This window comes from Saccopteryx leptura, chromosome 6, assembly GCF_036850995.1.
Source record: "Saccopteryx leptura isolate mSacLep1 chromosome 6, mSacLep1_pri_phased_curated, whole genome shotgun sequence".
NCBI lineage: Eukaryota > Metazoa > Chordata > Mammalia > Chiroptera > Emballonuridae > Saccopteryx > Saccopteryx leptura.
Window position 1 is genome coordinate 163,038,026 of NC_089508.1, and position 17,834 is coordinate 163,055,859.

The 17,834-nt window shown below is 39.5% G+C and overlaps 1 protein-coding gene across 1 annotated transcript in view; it reads left to right on the top strand.

Moving 5' to 3' along the window:
• Nucleotides 1-360: 360 nt before the first annotated feature.
• The window catches only part of LOC136376626 (protocadherin alpha-4), a 282,610-nt gene continuing 265,136 nt past the window's right edge, over nucleotides 361-17,834 (top strand). Inside the window, exon 1 of the mRNA XM_066342814.1 lies at nucleotides 361-2,843. Coding sequence (XP_066198911.1) covers nucleotides 450-2,843 — 2,394 coding nt within the window. The 5' untranslated portion in view covers nucleotides 361-449. The remainder of the gene's footprint in view (nucleotides 2,844-17,834) is intronic.

The window sequence follows — 17,834 nt, forward strand, 5'->3', positions numbered from 1 at the left end:
AAAATATAAGCTGATCATTTTAAATAAACAGATGTTATTTATGTATATCGTGATGTTCCCAAATCTAATTGTAATATTTTTGTAAAAACAACTGAAGGAAAATATTGAAAAACATAGTCTCAAGTGAAAATTTAAATGTCTGGGCCTTTAAAAGGACATAAAATTGAAAATGATTGCCTTGAGTAAATTACAAATGAATATGAGACTATTTTGGGGGAATAAATGAGTGGATCTAAAATCTACACCATCAGCCACATGATGTCGCTGTATACCACGAAGTCTTGTCAATGGAAATGTACTGATCGCCAAAACCAAAGAAGGAAGCTCCATCTTTTTCACCGCCGGAGAGAAGACAAAACCGCTAAGGAGATATAGTATTAAAAATATGAAGTAAAAGGCATGATTTTGAGGTAAGGTGAGAGAGGTACGAAAGGTGTAGTGCCTTTGCGATGCTGTATCCCAGGCGAGGAGGCAAGGGAGCCCGGAGCCTGCTTCTTTCTCTTCTGTTCCTTGCAGTCTGGAAGGCGGGGAGCGGTCAGGTCCACTACTCGGTCCCGGAGGAGGCCAAACACGGCACCTTCGTGGGCCGCATCGCGCAGGACCTGGGGCTGGAGCTGGCGGAGCTGGTGCCGCGCCTGTTCCGGGTGACGTCCAAAGAACGCGGGGACCTTCTGGAGGTAAATCTGCAGAATGGCATTCTGTTTGTGAATTCTCGGATCGACCGCGAGGAGCTGTGCGGGAGAAGCCTGGAGTGCAGCATCCATCTAGAGGTGATCGTGGAGAGGCCGCCACAGGTTTTCTACGTGGAGGTGGAGGTGAAAGACATTAACGATAATCCACCAGTCTTCAGAGAGAGACAACAAAGGTTATTTATTCCCGAATTTAGACTGCTGGACTCGCGTTTCCCGGTAGAGGGCGCTGTTGACGCAGACATTGGTATCAACGCTCTTCTAACGTACACTCTCAGCCCCAGTGATTATTTCTCTTTGGATATACAGGCAAGTGATGAATTGAGTAAGTCACTTTCGCTTGAATTGAGGAAATCTTTAGATAGAGAAGAAACACCAGAACTTCATTTATTATTGACAGCCACCGATGGGGGCAAACCCGAGCTGGAAGGTACAGTTCAACTGCTGATCACAGTGCTCGATGTTAATGATAACGCCCCATTATTTGCCCAAGCCGTGTACAGAGTCCATTTATTAGAAACTACAGCAAATGGAACGTTAGTGGCCACATTAAATGCCTCTGACGCTGACGAAGGTATAAATGGAGAAATTGTCTTTTTCTTTGGCAGGGATGTTCCTCTTAACATCAGAAAGAACTTCAAAATTGATTCCAGCTCAGGAGAAATTAGGCTAATTGGTAGACTGGATTATGAAGAAAGAAAATCCTACGAAATTCAGGTAAAAGCAGTTGATAAAGGAACTCCTCCAATGTCAAATCACTGCAAAGTTTTAGTGAAGGTGCTGGATGTAAATGATAATGCTCCGGAACTGGCGGTCACGTCCCTTTTTTTGCCAGTCAGAGAGGACGCTCGACTAAACTCCGTCATTGCCTTCATCTCCGTGTCCGACCGCGACTCCAGTGTTAATGGCCAAGTGACCTGCACCCTGACACCCCCGGTCCCCTTCAAGCTGGTGTCCACATTCAAGAATTACTATTCACTGGTGGTAGATAGCGCCTTGGACCGCGAGAGCGTGTCCGAATATGCTGTAGTAGTGACCGCGCGGGACGGCGGCTCACCTTCGCTATCAGCCACCGCCAGCGTGTCGGTGGAGGTGGCCGACGTGAACGACAACCCGCCAACGTTCGCGCAGTCCGAGTACACGGTGTTTGTGAAGGAGAACAACCCACCCGGATGCCACATCTTCACGGTGTCCGCGCAGGACTTGGACGCGCAGGAGAACGCGCTGGTGTCCTACTCGCTGGTGGAGCGGCGGGTGGGCGAGCGTGCGCTGTCGAGCTACGTGTCGGTGCACGCGGACAGCGGCAAGGTGTACGCGCTGCAGCCTCTGGACCACGAGGAGCTGGAGCTGCTGCAGTTCCAGGTGAGCGCGCGCGACGCGGGCGTGCCGCCTCTGGGCAGCAACGTGACGCTGCAGGTGTTCGTGCTGGACGAGAACGACAACGCACCCGCGCTGTTGCCGCCTGGGGTGGGTCGCGAGGGCAGCGCAGTGAGCGAGCTGGTGTCTCGGTCGGTGGGCGCGGGCCAGGTGGTGGCGAAGGTGAGCGCGGTGGACGCGGATTCTGGCTACAACGCGTGGCTGTCTTATGAGCTGCAGCCGACGGCGGGTGGTGCCCGCAGCCCTTTCCGCGTGGGGCTGTACACGGGTGAGATCAGCACGACGCGCGCCCTGGAGGAGGTGGACGCGCCGCGCCAGCGCCTGCTGGTGCTGGTGAAGGACCATGGTGAGCCGGCGCTGACGGCCACGGCCACAGTGTTGTTGTCTCTGGTGGACAGCGGCCAGGCTCCGAAGACCTCGTCACAAATGTCTTCCAGCGCCGCGAGCTCGGAGGCGGCGCTGGTGGATGTGAACGTGTACCTGATCATCGCCATCTGCGCGGTGTCCAGCCTGTTGGTGCTCACGCTGCTGCTGTACACGGCGCTGCGGTGCTCGGCGCCGCCCACCAAGAGCATGTGTGGGCCGGGGAAGCCCACGCTGGTGTGCTCCAGCGCGGTGGGGAGCTGGTCGTACTCGCAGCAGAGGCGGCAGAGGGTGTGCTCTGGGGAGGGCGCGCCCAAGACCGACCTCATGGCCTTCAGTCCTAGTCTCCCTCCGGGAACAAACATATCGGAAGGAAATGAACAGCCAGTGACAAATTCAGAACTTTCCGGTAATGTAAGTCCAACTTTCCAGCTTTGACTTTATTTTTTTTTTTATTTTAAACTTATATAACCACCTTTCAAATGTGACTTTTAAAAATGTATTCAAAGTGTTCGCTAAAATGGAAACAAATCGTACCATTTAATACAGATATTTATTCTATTGTTTGCAGCTGCATTTTGAATGAAACATAGAAACAACAACAAAAGCAAATGTAGGGACATTTTGTCATGTTCTTTGAAAAATTAGGATACTTTTAAAAATACGGAAATACGAAGTACTCTTTAACTGGAGATCTCAGTATAGCCAAATAAGGTGACATTTTCAGGTTTTAATCTTTTTTTTTTTTTTAAAGATTTCATTTTTATTTATTTTCTTTTAGAGAGAGTAGAGAGACAGAGAGAAAGGGGAAGGAGGGAGGAACAGGGAACATCAACTCATAGTAGTTGCTTCTCGTATGTGCCTTGAACCCGCAAGCCCAGGGTTTTGAATCAGAAACCTCAGCATTCCAGGTCAATACTTTATCCACTGTACCACCACATGACAGGCAGGTTTTAATCTTGTAGTGAAATGTCAAGCCCTTGACAAAAAATTACACACAATGTTACAGAAGCCATCAGCCTTTCCTTAAGTTTTTTTTTTTTTTTATAATAATTTTATTTTTTTAATGGGGTGACATCAATAAATCAGGATACATATATTCAAAGATAACAAGTCCAGGTTATCTTGTCGTTCAATTATGTTGCATACCCACCACCCAAAGTCAGATTGTCCTCTGTCACCTTCTATCTTGTTTTCTTTGTGCCCCTCCCCACCCCCTTTCCCTCTCCCATTCCCCCCTCCCCCCCCCCCCAACCACCACACTCTTATCAATGTCTCTTAGTTTCACTATTATGTCCCACCTACGTATGGAATAATACAGTTCCTGGTTTTTTCTGATTTACTTATTTCGCTTCGTATCATGTTATCAAGATCCCACCATTTTGCTGTAAATGTTCTGATGTCATCATTTCTTATGGCTGAGTAGTATTCCATAGTGTATATGTGCCACATCTTCTTTATCCAGTCATCTATTGATGGGCTCTTTGGTTGTTTCCATGTCCTGGCCACTGTGAACAATGCTGCAATAAACATGGGGCTGCATGTGTCTTTACGTATAAATGTTTCTGAGTTTTTGGGATATATACCCAGTAGAGGGATTGCTGGGTCATAAGGTAGTTCTATTTTCAGTTTTTTGAGGAACCACCATACTTTCTTCCATAATGGTTGTACTACTTTACATTCCCACCAACAGTGTATGAGGGTTCCCTTTTCTCCACAGCCTCTCCAACATTTGCTATTACCTGTCTTGCTAATGACAGCTAATCGAACAGGTGTGAGGTGGTATCTCATTGCAGTTTTGATTTGCATTTCTCTAATAACTAAAGAAGATGAGCATCTTTTCATATATCTGTTGGCCATTTGTATTTCTTCCTGGGAGAAGTGTCTGTTCATATCCTCTTCCCATTTTTTTATTGGATTGTTTGTTTGTTTGTTGTTGAGTTTTATGAGTTCTTTGTATATTTTGGATATTAGGCCCTTATCTGAGCTGTTGTTTGAAAATATCATTTCCCATTTAGTTGGCTTTCTGTTTATTTTGTTATCAGTTTCTCTTGCTGAGCAAAAACTTCTTAGTCTGATGTAGTCCCATTCATTAATTTTTGCCTTCACTTCTCTTGCCTGTGGAGTCAAATTCATAAAATGCTCTTTAAAACCCAGGTCCATGAGTTGAGTACCTATGTCTTCTTCTATGTACTTAATTGTTTCAGGTCTTATGTTTAGATCTTTGATCCATTTTGAGTTAATTTTTGTACAGGGGGAGAGACTGTAGTCCAGTTTCATTCTTTTGCATGTGGCTTTCCAGTTTTCCCAGCACCATTTATTGAAGAGGCTTTCTTTTCTCCATTGTGTGTTGTTGGCCCCTTTATCAAAAATTATTTGACTATATATATGTGGTTTTATTTCTGGACTTTCTATTCTGTTCCATTGGTCTGAGTGTCTATTTTTCTGCTAATACCATGCTGTTTTGATTGTCGTGGCCCTATAATATAGTTTGAAGTCAGGTATTGTAATGCCCCCAGCTTCATTCTTTTTCTTTAGGATTGCTTTGGCTATTTGGGGTTTTTTATAGTTCCATATAAATCTGATGATTTTTTGCTCTATTTCTTTAAAAAACGTCATTGGAAGTTTGATGGGAATTGCATTAAATTTGTATATTGCTTTGGGTAATATAGCCATCTTGATTATATTTATTCTTCCTAGCCAAGAACAAGGTATATTCTTCCATCTCATAATATCTTTTTTGATTTCCCTTAACAATGGTTTGTAGTTTTCATTATATAAGTCCTTTACATTCTTTGTTATGTTTATTCCTAAGTATTTTATTTTTTTTGTTGCAATCGTGAAGGGGATTATTCTTTTGAGTTCCTTCTCAGTTGTTTCATTGTTGGCATATAGAAAGGCTATTGACTTCTGTATGTTAATTTTGTATCCTGCGACCTTACTGTATTGGCTTATTGTTTCTAGTAGTCTTTTTGTGGATTCTTTGGGGTTTTCGATGTATAGGATCATATCATCTGCAAAAAGTGATACCTTTACTTCTTCTTTTCCGATATGGATGCCTTTTATTTCTTTGTCTTGTCTGATTGCTCTGGCTAGAACCTCTAGTACCACATTAAAAAAGAGTGGAGAGAGTGGACAACCCTGTCTTGTTCCTGATTTAAGGGGGAAAGCCTTCAGTTTAGTGCCATTTAATATGATGTTAGCTGATGGTTTATCATATATGGCCTTTATCATGTTGAGATATTTTCCTTCTATACCCATTTTGTTGAGAGTCTTAAACATAAAATTGTGTTGTATTTTATCAAAAGCCTTTTCTGCATCTATTGATAATATCATGTGGTTTTTGTTCTTTGTTTTGTTGATATGGTGTATTACGTTAACCGTTTACATATGTTGAACCATCCTTGAGATTCTGGGATGAATCCCACTTGATCATGATGTATTATTTTTTTAATATGTTGTTGTATTTGATTTGCCAGTATTTTGTTTAGTATTTTAGCATCTGTATTCATTAGAGATATTGGTCTGTAGTTTTCTTTTTTTGTGCCATCCTTGCCTGGTTTTGGTATGAGGGTTATGTTGACCTCATAAAATGTGTTTGGAAGTGTTGCTTCTTCTTCAATATTTTGGAAGACTTTGAGTAGAATAGGAACCAAGTCTTCTTTGAATGTTTGATAAAATTCGCTGGTATAGCCGTCAGGGCCAGGACTTTTATTTTTGGGGAGGTTTTTAATGGTTTTTTCTATTTCTTCTCTACTGATGGGTCTGTTTAGGCTTTCTGCTTCTTCATGACTCAGTCTAGGAAGGTTGTATTGTTCTAGGAATTTATCCATTTCTTCTAGGTTGTTGAATTTAGTGGCATAAAGTTTTTCATAGTATTCTACAATAATTCTTTGTATATCTACGGTGTCCGTGGTGATTTCTCCTCTTTCATTTTGGATTTTGTTTATATGAGTTCTTTCTCTTTTTTCCTTGGTAAGTCTTGCCAAGTGTTTGTCAATTTTGTTGATCTTTTCAAAGAACCAGCTCCTTGTTCTATTAATTTTTTCTATAGTTTTTCTGTTCTCTAATTCATTTATTTCTGCTCTGATTTTTATTATCTCCTTTCTTCGGCTGGTTTTGGGTTGTCTTTGTTCTTCTTTTTCTAGTTCCTTAAGGTGTGAAGTTAAGTGGTTCACTTGGGCTCTCTCTTGTTTGTTCATATAGGCCTGAAGTGATATGAACTTCCCTCTTATCACTGCTTTTGCTGCATCCCATAGATTCTGATATGTTGTATTGTCATTTTCATTAGTCTGTATATATCTTTTGATCTCTGCACTTATTTCTTCTTTGACCCATTCATTTTTTAAAAGTATGTTGTTTAGTTTCCACATTTTTGTGGGATTTTTTTCCTCTTTTTTGCAGTTGAATTCTAGTTTCAAGGCTTTATGATCAGAAAATATGCTTGGTACAACTTCAATTTTTCTGAATTTGCTGATGTTGTTTTTGTGGCCCAACATATGGTCAATTCTTGAGAATGATCCATGTATACTGGAGAAAAATGTATACTCAGTCACTTTGGGATGAAATGTCCTGTAGATGTCTATCATATCCAGGTGCTCTAGTGTTTTGTTTAAGGCCACTATGTCTTTGTTGATTCTCTGTTTGGATGACCGATCTAGAGCCGTCAGCGGTGTATTGAGGTCTCCAAGTATGATTGTGTTTTTGTCAGTTTTTGTTTAAGATCAATAAGTAGCTGTCTTATATATTTTGGTGCTCCTTGGTTTGGTGCATATATATTAAGAATTGTTATGTCTTCTTGATTCAGTGTCCCCTTAGCCATTATGAAATGGCCATTTTTGTCTCTGAGTACTTTTCCTGTTTTGTAGTTAGCATTATCTGATATGAGTATTGCTACACCTGCTTTTTTTTTATGTTATTTGCTTGGAGTATTGTTTTCCAGCCTTTCGCTTTGAATTTGTTTTTATCCTTGTTACTTAGATGAGTTTCCTGTAGGCAGCATACAGTTGGATTTTCTTTTTTAATCTATTCTGCTACTCTGTGCCTTTTTATTGGTGAGTTTAATCCATTTACATTTAGTGTAATTATTGATACCTGTGAGTTCCCTATTGCCATTTTATATTTGCTTTCTGTTAGTTTTGTGTCTTGTTTGATCCTTCTCTTTTGTTTTTCTATCTTTTGTTTTTATTTGGTTGTATTCCATACATCTTTCCTCTGTTGCTATCTTTTTTATCTCATGTGCTTCTGTGGTGGTTTTTTCAATGGTGGTTACCTTTGAGTAGTGAAAAGGGTCCCTACCCTGTTCATTGTAGCGAACTATTTTGTGAGTACTTTTGCACTCCATCGTCCTTTGCTACTGTAAATCTCCATCTTCTCCCCCTCTTTCTTTTTGTTGTTGTCACAGTTTAAATTTGGTTTTATTGTGTTCTTCTTGGAGCTTTTATTTGTGGATCTGGTTTTTTTTGTTCTTTGTATCTGATTGGAGAACCCCCTTTAGTAATTCCTGGAGTGGGGGTTTTCTGATGATAAATTCCCTCATCTTTTCTGTATCTGTGAATGTTTTTATTTCTCCTTCATATTTGAAGGATAGCTTTGATGGGTATAGTATTCGTGGCTGAAAGTTCCTCTCTTTCAGGACTTTAAATATTGGGGTCCACTCTCTTCTAGCTTGTTGAGTTTCTGCTGAGAAATTTGATGATAATCTAATGGGCCTTCCTTTATATGTTGTATTCTTCTTTTCCCTGGCTGCCTTGAGAATTTTTTCTTTGTTGTTGGTTTGTGTCAATTTCCTTATGATATGCCTTGGAGTAGGTTTGTTGGGGTTAAGAAAACTCGGAGTTCTGTTTGCTTCTTGAACTTGAGGCTTTAGTTCTTTCCACAGGCTTGGGAAGTTCTCATCTATTATTTGTTTGAGTATATTCTCCATTCCATTTTCTCTCTCTTCTCCCTCTGATATAACTATTATTCTTATGTTATTCTTTTTGATGGAGCCAGACAATTCTTGTAGGGCTATCTCATTTTTTTTAATTTTTGAGTCTCTTTCTTCTTCTCTCTGTTGTGCCTCAAGTTGCTTGTCTTCTATTTCACTAATCCTCTCTTCTATCTGACCTGTTCTATTAGCTAAGCTTGTTACTTCGTTTTTCAGCTCATGAATTGAGTTTTTAATCTCTGTTTGATTTGTTTTTATAGTTTCAATTTCCTTGGACATATATTCTTTGTGTTCATTGAGTTGTTTTCTGAGCTCCCTAAATTGCCTTTCTGTGTTTTCTTGTATATCTCGGAGTATTTTTAGGATTTCTATCTTGAATTCTCTGTCATTTAGCTCCAAGGTTTCCAATATATTAAATTTTTTCTCCATAGATTTTTCCTCATCTAGCTGTGTTACCTCTCTTTCTTTTGTATCCATGATATTCAATTTTCTCTTCCTTAATGGCATCTGAGGGTGGTTTTGTTGATAGTATTAATGAAATTTAATAAAGAATAAAAAGTTAAAAAAAATAAAAAAATAAAAAATTAGAAAGAGTTTTTTTTTTTTAAAAATTAATAATGAAATAAAGAAAAATAAAATAAAATAAAAATTTTTAAAAAAGGAAATTATTCCCCCCCTCCTTTTTTCCTCTCCTCTCCTCTCCCCTCTTTCTTGAGAAAATCTTGTGGTGAACTGTGAATTATAACAAACAATGCCTGTGATGGAGGGCTTGAATTGGGGAAAAGTAATAAAGGGGCAAAAAAAAAAAAAAAAAAAAAAAAAAGAAAAGAAAGGAGCGTATGGACCCACAAAAAGCAAATAAGGAAAAAATTTGGGTCAAGAATAAAATGATTTGCTTTTAGTTGTTGGTTGTCTAAGAGTTATGATGAGAGGAATAAGAGGAAAACGGAAAAATGGGGGGACAAATTAAAAAATTACTATTGTATTTAGTGGAACAAGAACTAGATAAAATGGAGAGCCAGGGATGGGAGCACTGCTAGTGAGTTAAAAAGGTGAAGTAAAAACCCCCCAAAATGCCACAAACATAAATTTGAGTCCCAGATAACATAATTTGTTTGTTATTGAGGTTTGAATGAGAGGAGATGTAAAGGAGAAAGGAAGAAACTAATATAGAGGGAGAAAAGAAAGAGAGAGAGAGAAAAAAAGAGGGAACCACTAAAAGAAGAAAAAAGAAAGGAGAGAGAGAGAGAGAGAGAGAGAGAGAGAGAGATTTAAGGGTTTTGGAGTGCAACCCTCATAGAGAGAAAGGAAGAGAAGAGAAAAGATAATGGGAGATGTAACACTTATGGGTAGTGTAGTTCAAGGAGAGGAGAGAGAGTAAGACCGGCAGAGAGTTAATCGGCCAAATTGGAGGAGGATAAAAAGTATCAAGAATGAAGATAAGAGAAACAAACGAACAAATATAATAAAATGGGATAGGTTATAAAGTCTGCAGATTATTCTTGATTTTGAGAGGTTATCTTCTTGCTTTTTCTTTTCTCTCCCTCTTCCTAGTCGGTGACTCTGTACCCCGGGTTCTGCCCCTTTGGCACGCTCAGGTAGAGGTTTGCAGTTGATAAGTCTCTATGGCAATGTCATGTATTGTGCTTTAGTCTCGTTGGCAGTCGAGGCTCATTAGCATTTATAGGCTCCGACAGTGAGAGAGTCCGTGTTCCTGGAGCCTTTCTCCTAGTCTTTCCTTCCTCAATTAGTAGCCTGATAATCCAGCTATGGGGTTGCTGCTGCCTCTGCCTGGATAGTAAGAGGCTCAAAGAGCTGGCAACTCCCCACTCTATTTCCACTCAGCACAGGGCTCTGGGTAAGGCTCAGTCAGTCAGAGCTGCTAGCATAATCAGGCGGGCTTTCCGCCCACTCAAAGACCTCTGGCTCTGCCACTCTGTCCGGTAACACAGGCGGGCGCCCACTTCCGGGGTGCTTGGAGGAAACTCTCACTCACTGTCTGCACGCGCAAACCAGGATATCCGGCCAGCAGTCTCACGCTCTGAGTGAAACCCCCAACCGCAGGGAAAAGTTGCAGCGTTGGAATTGAGTCTCACTCCGTCCCCGTGCACGGCTTTTGCAAGGCGCTGGGGTGGCCCGAGATTCCGCTTTGGCCCACACAAAGGCCCCTGACTCTGCCCCTCTGTGCGATAACACGGCGCGCACTGCCGAGGCACTCGGAGGAATCTGTCATTCACTATCTGCGCGCGCAGACCAGGATATGAGGCCGGCCGCGTTTCCCTCTGAGTAAAACCCCCTCCAGCACGGAAAATCTCCACCGTTGGAATTAGTTCTCACTCCCTCCCATGCGTGGCTTTCCCAGGGCGCTGGGGCTGCCCAGAGACTCTGCCCTCGGCCCACAGAAAGGCCTCTGACCCTGCCTCTCCGTGGGGCAACATGGGCACCCACTCTCGGGGCCTAGGAAGAAATCTCTCGCCCACTAACTGCGCACACGCCGACCAGGAGACCGGGTAAAATGGCCGCCCCGCTTGTCTTTCTTTGTTTGGGTTTGGCGTGAGTGTTAGCTTGTATTGCCCGGGTTGCCACAGGATCAGTTTTTCCTCGGCTTGGATCTCCGTGCCACAGCCTGGTTCAGCCGTTTGTGCTGCGGCCTGGATCTATTCACCCCCTTTGCCCGCCTCAGTTTCTATATTCACAGTTACCAGAGAAAGCTGCCCTGTTTAGGTTAGTGAGGAAGGCGGAGCATTTCTTACTCCCTATTTCCTTCGGGGTTTGGTTATATATTTAGCCAATTTTTCACTCGACCATACCTTTGGGTGTATTGCTAAGCATCTGGAGGCTCCAAGTATAGGTTTTTCTGTTTCTGGTTGAAGATCTTGTTGAGTTTTGGGGGAGATTTATCGGTATCGCTTCCTACCCCGCCATTACTCTGACGTCATCATTTTCCTTAAGTTTTTAAGTTTCAAAGTTGCCAATAAAAAAATCATTTTAAGCAAATGTGATTTTTTTTTTTTTACAGAGACAGAGAGAGAGTCAGAGAGAGGGATAGACAGGTACAGACAGACAGGAACGGAGAGAGATGAGAAGCATCAATCATTAGTTTTTCATTGCTCTTTGCAACACCTTAGTCGTTCATTGATTGCTTTCTCATATATGCCTTGACCGCGGGCCTTCAGCAGACCGAGTAGCCCCTTGCTGGAGCCAGCAACCTTGGGTTTAAGCTGGTGGGCTTTTGCTCAAACCAGATGAGCCCACGCTCAATCTGGCGACCTCGGGGTCTCGAACCTGGGTCCTCTGCATTTCAGTTCGATGCTCTATCCACTGTGCCACTGCCCGGTCAGTAAGCAAATGTGATTTAATATATATTCATTTGATGATATTTTAATTTTTTTTAAAACATACAGCCATTGTCATTGTCATTGTCATTATGGACAATATCCTGATGCCATTTACCTTGAGTTCTCCTAGGTCTGAATGGCTTGATGTGGAATGAATTTATTATTTAGAGAAACTGGTTAGGAAACACTAATAGTGCATTTTTCAGTTACTCACTTTTTTTTTATTCAATGAGAAGAGGGGAGGCAGAGACAGACTCTGCATGCACCCCAACCAGGGTCCACCTGGCAAGCCCACTAGGGGACGATGCTCTGCCCATCTGAGGTGTTGCTCTGTTTCTCAGCAACTGAGCTCTTCTTATCACTTGAGGTGGAAAGCATGGAGCCATCCTCAGTGCCTGGATCCAACTCACTTCAATCCGGGCCAACTCACTTCAATTGAGCCATGGCTGCAGGATTGGAAGAGAGAGAGAAAAGCAAGAAGGGGAGGGTTGAGAAGTAAATGGGTGCTTCTCCTGTGTGCCCTGACTGGGAATTGAACCCAGGACATCCACATGCCTGGCCAACTCTCTACCACTGAGCCAATGGCCAGGGCCACAAATGTTTTAAAAAGTCTTTATTTTTACGTCTCTTAACCTTTCCAGTAACTTTGTGAAGTGAATACTTTAGTCTCACTTTATGGATGAAGGTGCTGAGGCTCAGAAAAACAAGTTCAGTATTTTAAAGTTTTCTACAAACTTCCCACGGGCACTCAAAATTTGCATGTTCTAATGTACTTTATTGCTTTTTCATAAAATATTTAAGGTAGCTTACAATGGAAGAAATTTTCAAGAATAAAAATATAAAAATTTGTTTAAAAGCCAAAGTAAAAGATCAAGAGAAGGGTACAAGTATTTTATACAAAAATCAAGCATAGATTGAGTACTATTTCTAATACTTATCCTTCCTGGAAATAAACACAGAAATATGAAAAAAAAAAAAGAGGAAAATCTCTAAACCAACTCTTTAGAAGAGGGAAAAACTCCCTTCCTGTTGTAAATTCAAAGAAATTATGATTACTGATCATTGTGTAAGGGTTTAGCAGTCTACTGAACAGTATATTTGATAGCAGTTTTGCAAAACCAGCTGAAACATATTTGATATAGATATTGTATTTGCTAGTCAATCAGTCAAGAGCATAATAAATTTTATTTCTTATGTTTATCCTGAAGTTATACAAACAGTAAAGGAATATAGTTTTGTTTGCAAACATTCAAGTAAACATAGAGAAAAAGTCCCATGAAAGTCCTCTTGTGAAAACATTCTATAAGAAAGTAGCATAATTTGGTAGTTGTTTCTAGAAATTTAAGACGACAGAGAGCTGTTGCTTTTAGCATTGTAAGAAATAGACTGTTGCTCTGGCTGGGTTGCTCAGTTGGTTAGAGCACTATCTGGATATACAAGGGTGCGGGTTCTTGGTCAGGGCACATACCAAATCATTCAATCTCTCTCTCTCCCTAAAATTAATAATTAAAAAAATAGGCTGTAAATGATCTCTGTAACTTTTCAAGTGTTAATTATCATAGACTTTTGGCAAAAATAAAAAAAAATAATTTTATAGTCAGGTTGCTAAGAAACCTTCCCAGTGAGATAAACTTCAGAATTATAAAATTTGGAAAGATAGATTAGGGAGTCACAAAATAATTTGCAACTGCATCTTGAATGAGACGTGGAAACAAAACAAAAAAACCTCCACAAATGTAGAGACAAATAGTCATATTCTTTTTAAAAGTAAGATACTTTTAAAAATACTGAAATATTAGATAGTCTTGATTATACTATTTAACATGGTCAAATATGGTGATGTTTTCAGGTTTATCTGTTACCTTAATCTTATAGTGAAATGTCAAGCCCTTGACAAAAAAATTATTTTCTCTTGCCCATTCGCATTACTATGTCCCCATAGCTATATTTGCTAATGTCCAGGCTCAGATTTCCTCTAGCAACTCTTGACATTCACCTATGGGTCTATTCCACAAGTACATATGGAGAGCCTTCTGTATACTAAGCCCTGTCACAGAACCTAGGGACATGGCAACAGCGAGGACTTCATTGTATTTAAAATAATTTTAAACCTATTTTTACCTATTTAAAATAACAATTAGATTATGAAAAGACTTGGGTTTGGTGTGATATTGCTTTTTCCATTTTCTTTGTATAACCAAGATGTTTATAAAGGAAGGTCTTGTTCTATTCTCAATTTTTAAAAAAGTGGCAATAAAATGCTTATGGTTGTTATTAGCAAGTTTTCTTAGAAACAAAAGAGATGAAGGTTGTCTCTGAATATGTGAGTAATACTTAGAAACTATGTGTAATTTTCATTGCCTTAGCTAAAGAAAAATTTAATCAAGTAGAGGGAAATGCCCTAGAAAGGGGAATTAAGATGAAAGATGATCAATCAATTGAGATGGATAGAGGAAACTATATTTTGAGTCCAAAATAAAGTCATAAATGGTATGAAGAAAGGTAAACATATTTTCTTCTATCAAGTCAGAAAAACTTGAGTTAAGGATGGCATTTGAAGCTAAAATGGCACAACTTGTTTCTTCAGGTATTTATATTGGTTAAAAAGGGAGTTATCTGAGAATACTTCACTGAGCGATTAACAGTAAAATTATTAGTAATATTGAGCATCATTTGATGAATACCAGTAACCTTTTAAATTTGGCATGAAGACAGGCAGGCATGCCTTCACACAAATACATAGGGATCATGGACAAAAACAAAATTTTAGATTGGTGCATTATGGATCTAAGAATGACTAAACAGGCCTTTCTGTATAATGACTATTGTAAAGGTTAAATGTTTTCTGGGTTAGTTGAGGTATTAACTTGAAGGTGAATTGCAAATATTACTTAATGATCACTAAATCAAAAGAAGTGGGTTTAAAAAGGTGATTTTTAATGAAAAGTTAACTCTGGATTGGAGAAAAAGATTATTGTGGAGCAATATTGTTATTTAGCATTTGTTTATTTTTGATCTTTTTAAATTGAATTTTTATTTAGAAATTAAATTTAATGGGGCGATATTGATCAATAAGAGTACATAGGTTTCAGGTGAACATCTCCATAGCATTTGACTATTGATTGCACTGTGTGCTCTCACCCAGAGTCAACTCATTTTTCATTACCCCATCGTCTGGCCCCCCTTCTCCTGGTAACCACTTCAGTTTTATCTATGTCCATGAGCCTCAGTTTATATCCCACTTATGTGTGAAATCATATAGTTCTTAGCTTTTTATGATTTATTTATTTCACTTAGTATAATGTTCTCAAGATCCATCCATGTTGTCATAAATGGCAATATATCATCACTTCTTATGGCTGAGTAGTAGTCCATGATATATATGTACCACATCTTTGTCCAATCCTCTGTCGAGGGATACTTTGTTTGTTTCTATGTCTTGGCCACTGTGAATAATGCTGTGATGAACATGGGTGTGCCTGTGTATTTGTGTACCAATATTTTCAAGTTTTTTGGGTAGATACCCAGTGGAGGGATTGCTGGGTCATATAGTAATTCTATTCTTAATTTTCTGAGTTACCACCATACTGTCTTCCATAATGGTTGTACTAGTTTACATTCCTGCCAGCAGTGAATGAGGGTTCCTTTTTTTCTCCATAGCCTCACCAACACTTGCTATTACCTGTCTTGTTGATAATAGCTAATCTAACAGGTGTGTGAGGTGGACTCTCATTGTAGTTTTGACTTGCATTTCTTTAATAGCTAGTGAAATGAGCATCTTTTCATATATCTGTTGGCCATTAGTATTTATTTTAATATAAGTAAATGAATGGATTTCCCATTGGTAGTTAATATTCTTGTCTCATTCAGAATTTTTGGGTAGTTAACACAACTTTCAATAGTTTTGTCTTTATAAGATTTCTTTAAGGAACTGTATTATATTAATTCCTCTCTTCTTTATAAAGATGAACCAGTTCTTTATTCTCTTACTTTTTCAGCCGTTCTTTTTTATGATTAATGTGTTATTCACTGACTATTTAGTATTATATAAAAGCAAGAAATAACATAAATTTATGGCAAAACTTATTCTTTAGTTATTTATTTTGTTATGTTTACAATTCAAATTAGTCATTCACTTAGGGAATTCACTGACTTAAAAATGGTCATGTCCTCAGAAGAGAAAGTTTCATATGATGAGATCTTTTACCAGATTATAATCATTGTTATGTTATGTAAATGGATCAATTTTGGTTAATATTAATTATCCATTAAAGTTAGTAGATTCACACCTTTGTTGCCTACCTGAAAACACTAGGCTAAGATCATCATTCTGTACATACTGAGAATAACAATGTTAGTTTCATGTTTGTAGGGAGGCTCCAATTTTCACACACACCAATGGAAGCAAAAACTTGTTTTTGTAAAATCTTAACCACATACATTATTATCTTTCAGTTATTCATTTTCAGTAATTACTTTTCATTTCATGACTATGATTTTAGAAATTGAAATTTTATTTTCAAGTTACCTTGGTATGGTGTTACCAATTTAATTTCATTTGTAGGAAAATATATATATATATTTTTTTTACAGAGACAGAGCGAGAGTCAGAGAGAGGGATAGATAGGGACAGTCAGGAACTGAGAGAGATTAGAAGCATCAATCATCAGTTTTTTGTTGCGACACCTTAGTTGTTCATTGATTGCTCAAGCCAGATGAGCCCGCGCTCAAGCTGGCAACCCTGGGGTCTCGAACTTGAGTCCTCCACATCCCAGTTCGATGCTCTATCCACTGCGCCACCACCTGGTCAGGCTGTAGGAAAATATTTTTGCATCACCTAAAATACAAGGCAGAACACTTGAGATGATAATTCTTGATATGTTTCTTTTTTTTCTTTGGAGGGGGGGAGTAAGAGACACAGACAGACAGCAGACAGGAAGGGAGAGGAATGAGAAGCATCAACTCTTAATGTGGCACCTTAGTTGTTCATTGATTGCTTTCTCATATGTGCCTTGACTGGGGGGGGGGCTCTAGCCAAGCCAGTGACCCCTTGCTCAAGCCAGGACCTTGGGCTTCAAGCCAGTGACTGGCTTAAGCCAGCAACCATGGGGTCATGTCTATGATCTCACACTCAAGCCAGCAACCCTGTGCTCAAGCTGGTGAGTCTGTGCTCAAGCTGGTGAACTCATTGTTTTAAACCTGATCCTCAGCATGCTCTATCCACTGTGCCAGTGATTGGTCAGGTATATGTCCCTTCTTTTTAAAAAAAACTTTCTTTCCAAGATTAGGATTCTATTTTCTGGTATAACAATAGGTAATTAGAAAGTAAGGTATTACTTGAGGCACCTTTGAGATTTGTGATTAGTCAAGAATACAAATAGATAAGAATGAGAAATAGTTGTTTATTTTGGTAACAATATTTCTGTTCTCTTCCTTCTGGGAACACTGGAGGATTTCTCTGTCTTGTTACCTTGAGGTATGATTTTCATTGGCCAGTGAAATATGAATGTGTCTTACTTCCAAACAGAAGTATATAATTACCAGAGCAAGACTCTTTTCTGCTGTTTTATGCAGTTGCAGCAATTAAGAAAGCACAGTTTGATGTTGAGATGCCATAATCCAAAGGCAATTTGGGATGCTGAACCAACACATGGAGGGAAGCTTTCATAACCACAGAAGACTTTGCAGGAGCCAAATATAAAATTATGTTTATTTTAGAGGGAAAACAGAAATAGTCATTGTACAGCAACATATTTATTGGGATTTTACTATTATTGAGCAAATGTGGAGGGAATAAATTTTAAGAGGAGAGTATTACAACTGATAGAACATTATTATTGCCCTTTTACTAAGCCATCTAACTATTAAGCAGATTAGGTAACTTGGATTCCATGGAAAAAGTTTTTGTGTGTTGTGATTTCTTTTTCTTATATGTGAAAGGTAGTAGAAAAAAACCCAGTAAACAACTAAAAATGTTTTAGGCACCTCTTCTCTTTCTGTCTTGCCTAGCATCCATTTTCCCTTTTCCTTTTTTTCACCCTAGGGCTTTTTTTTGTAGTTTTGTGAAAGACTGGGATGAAGATATTGCAAGAATAAATGCTGAGACACATGAACCTTAGGGAACTGACAGTTCACTTT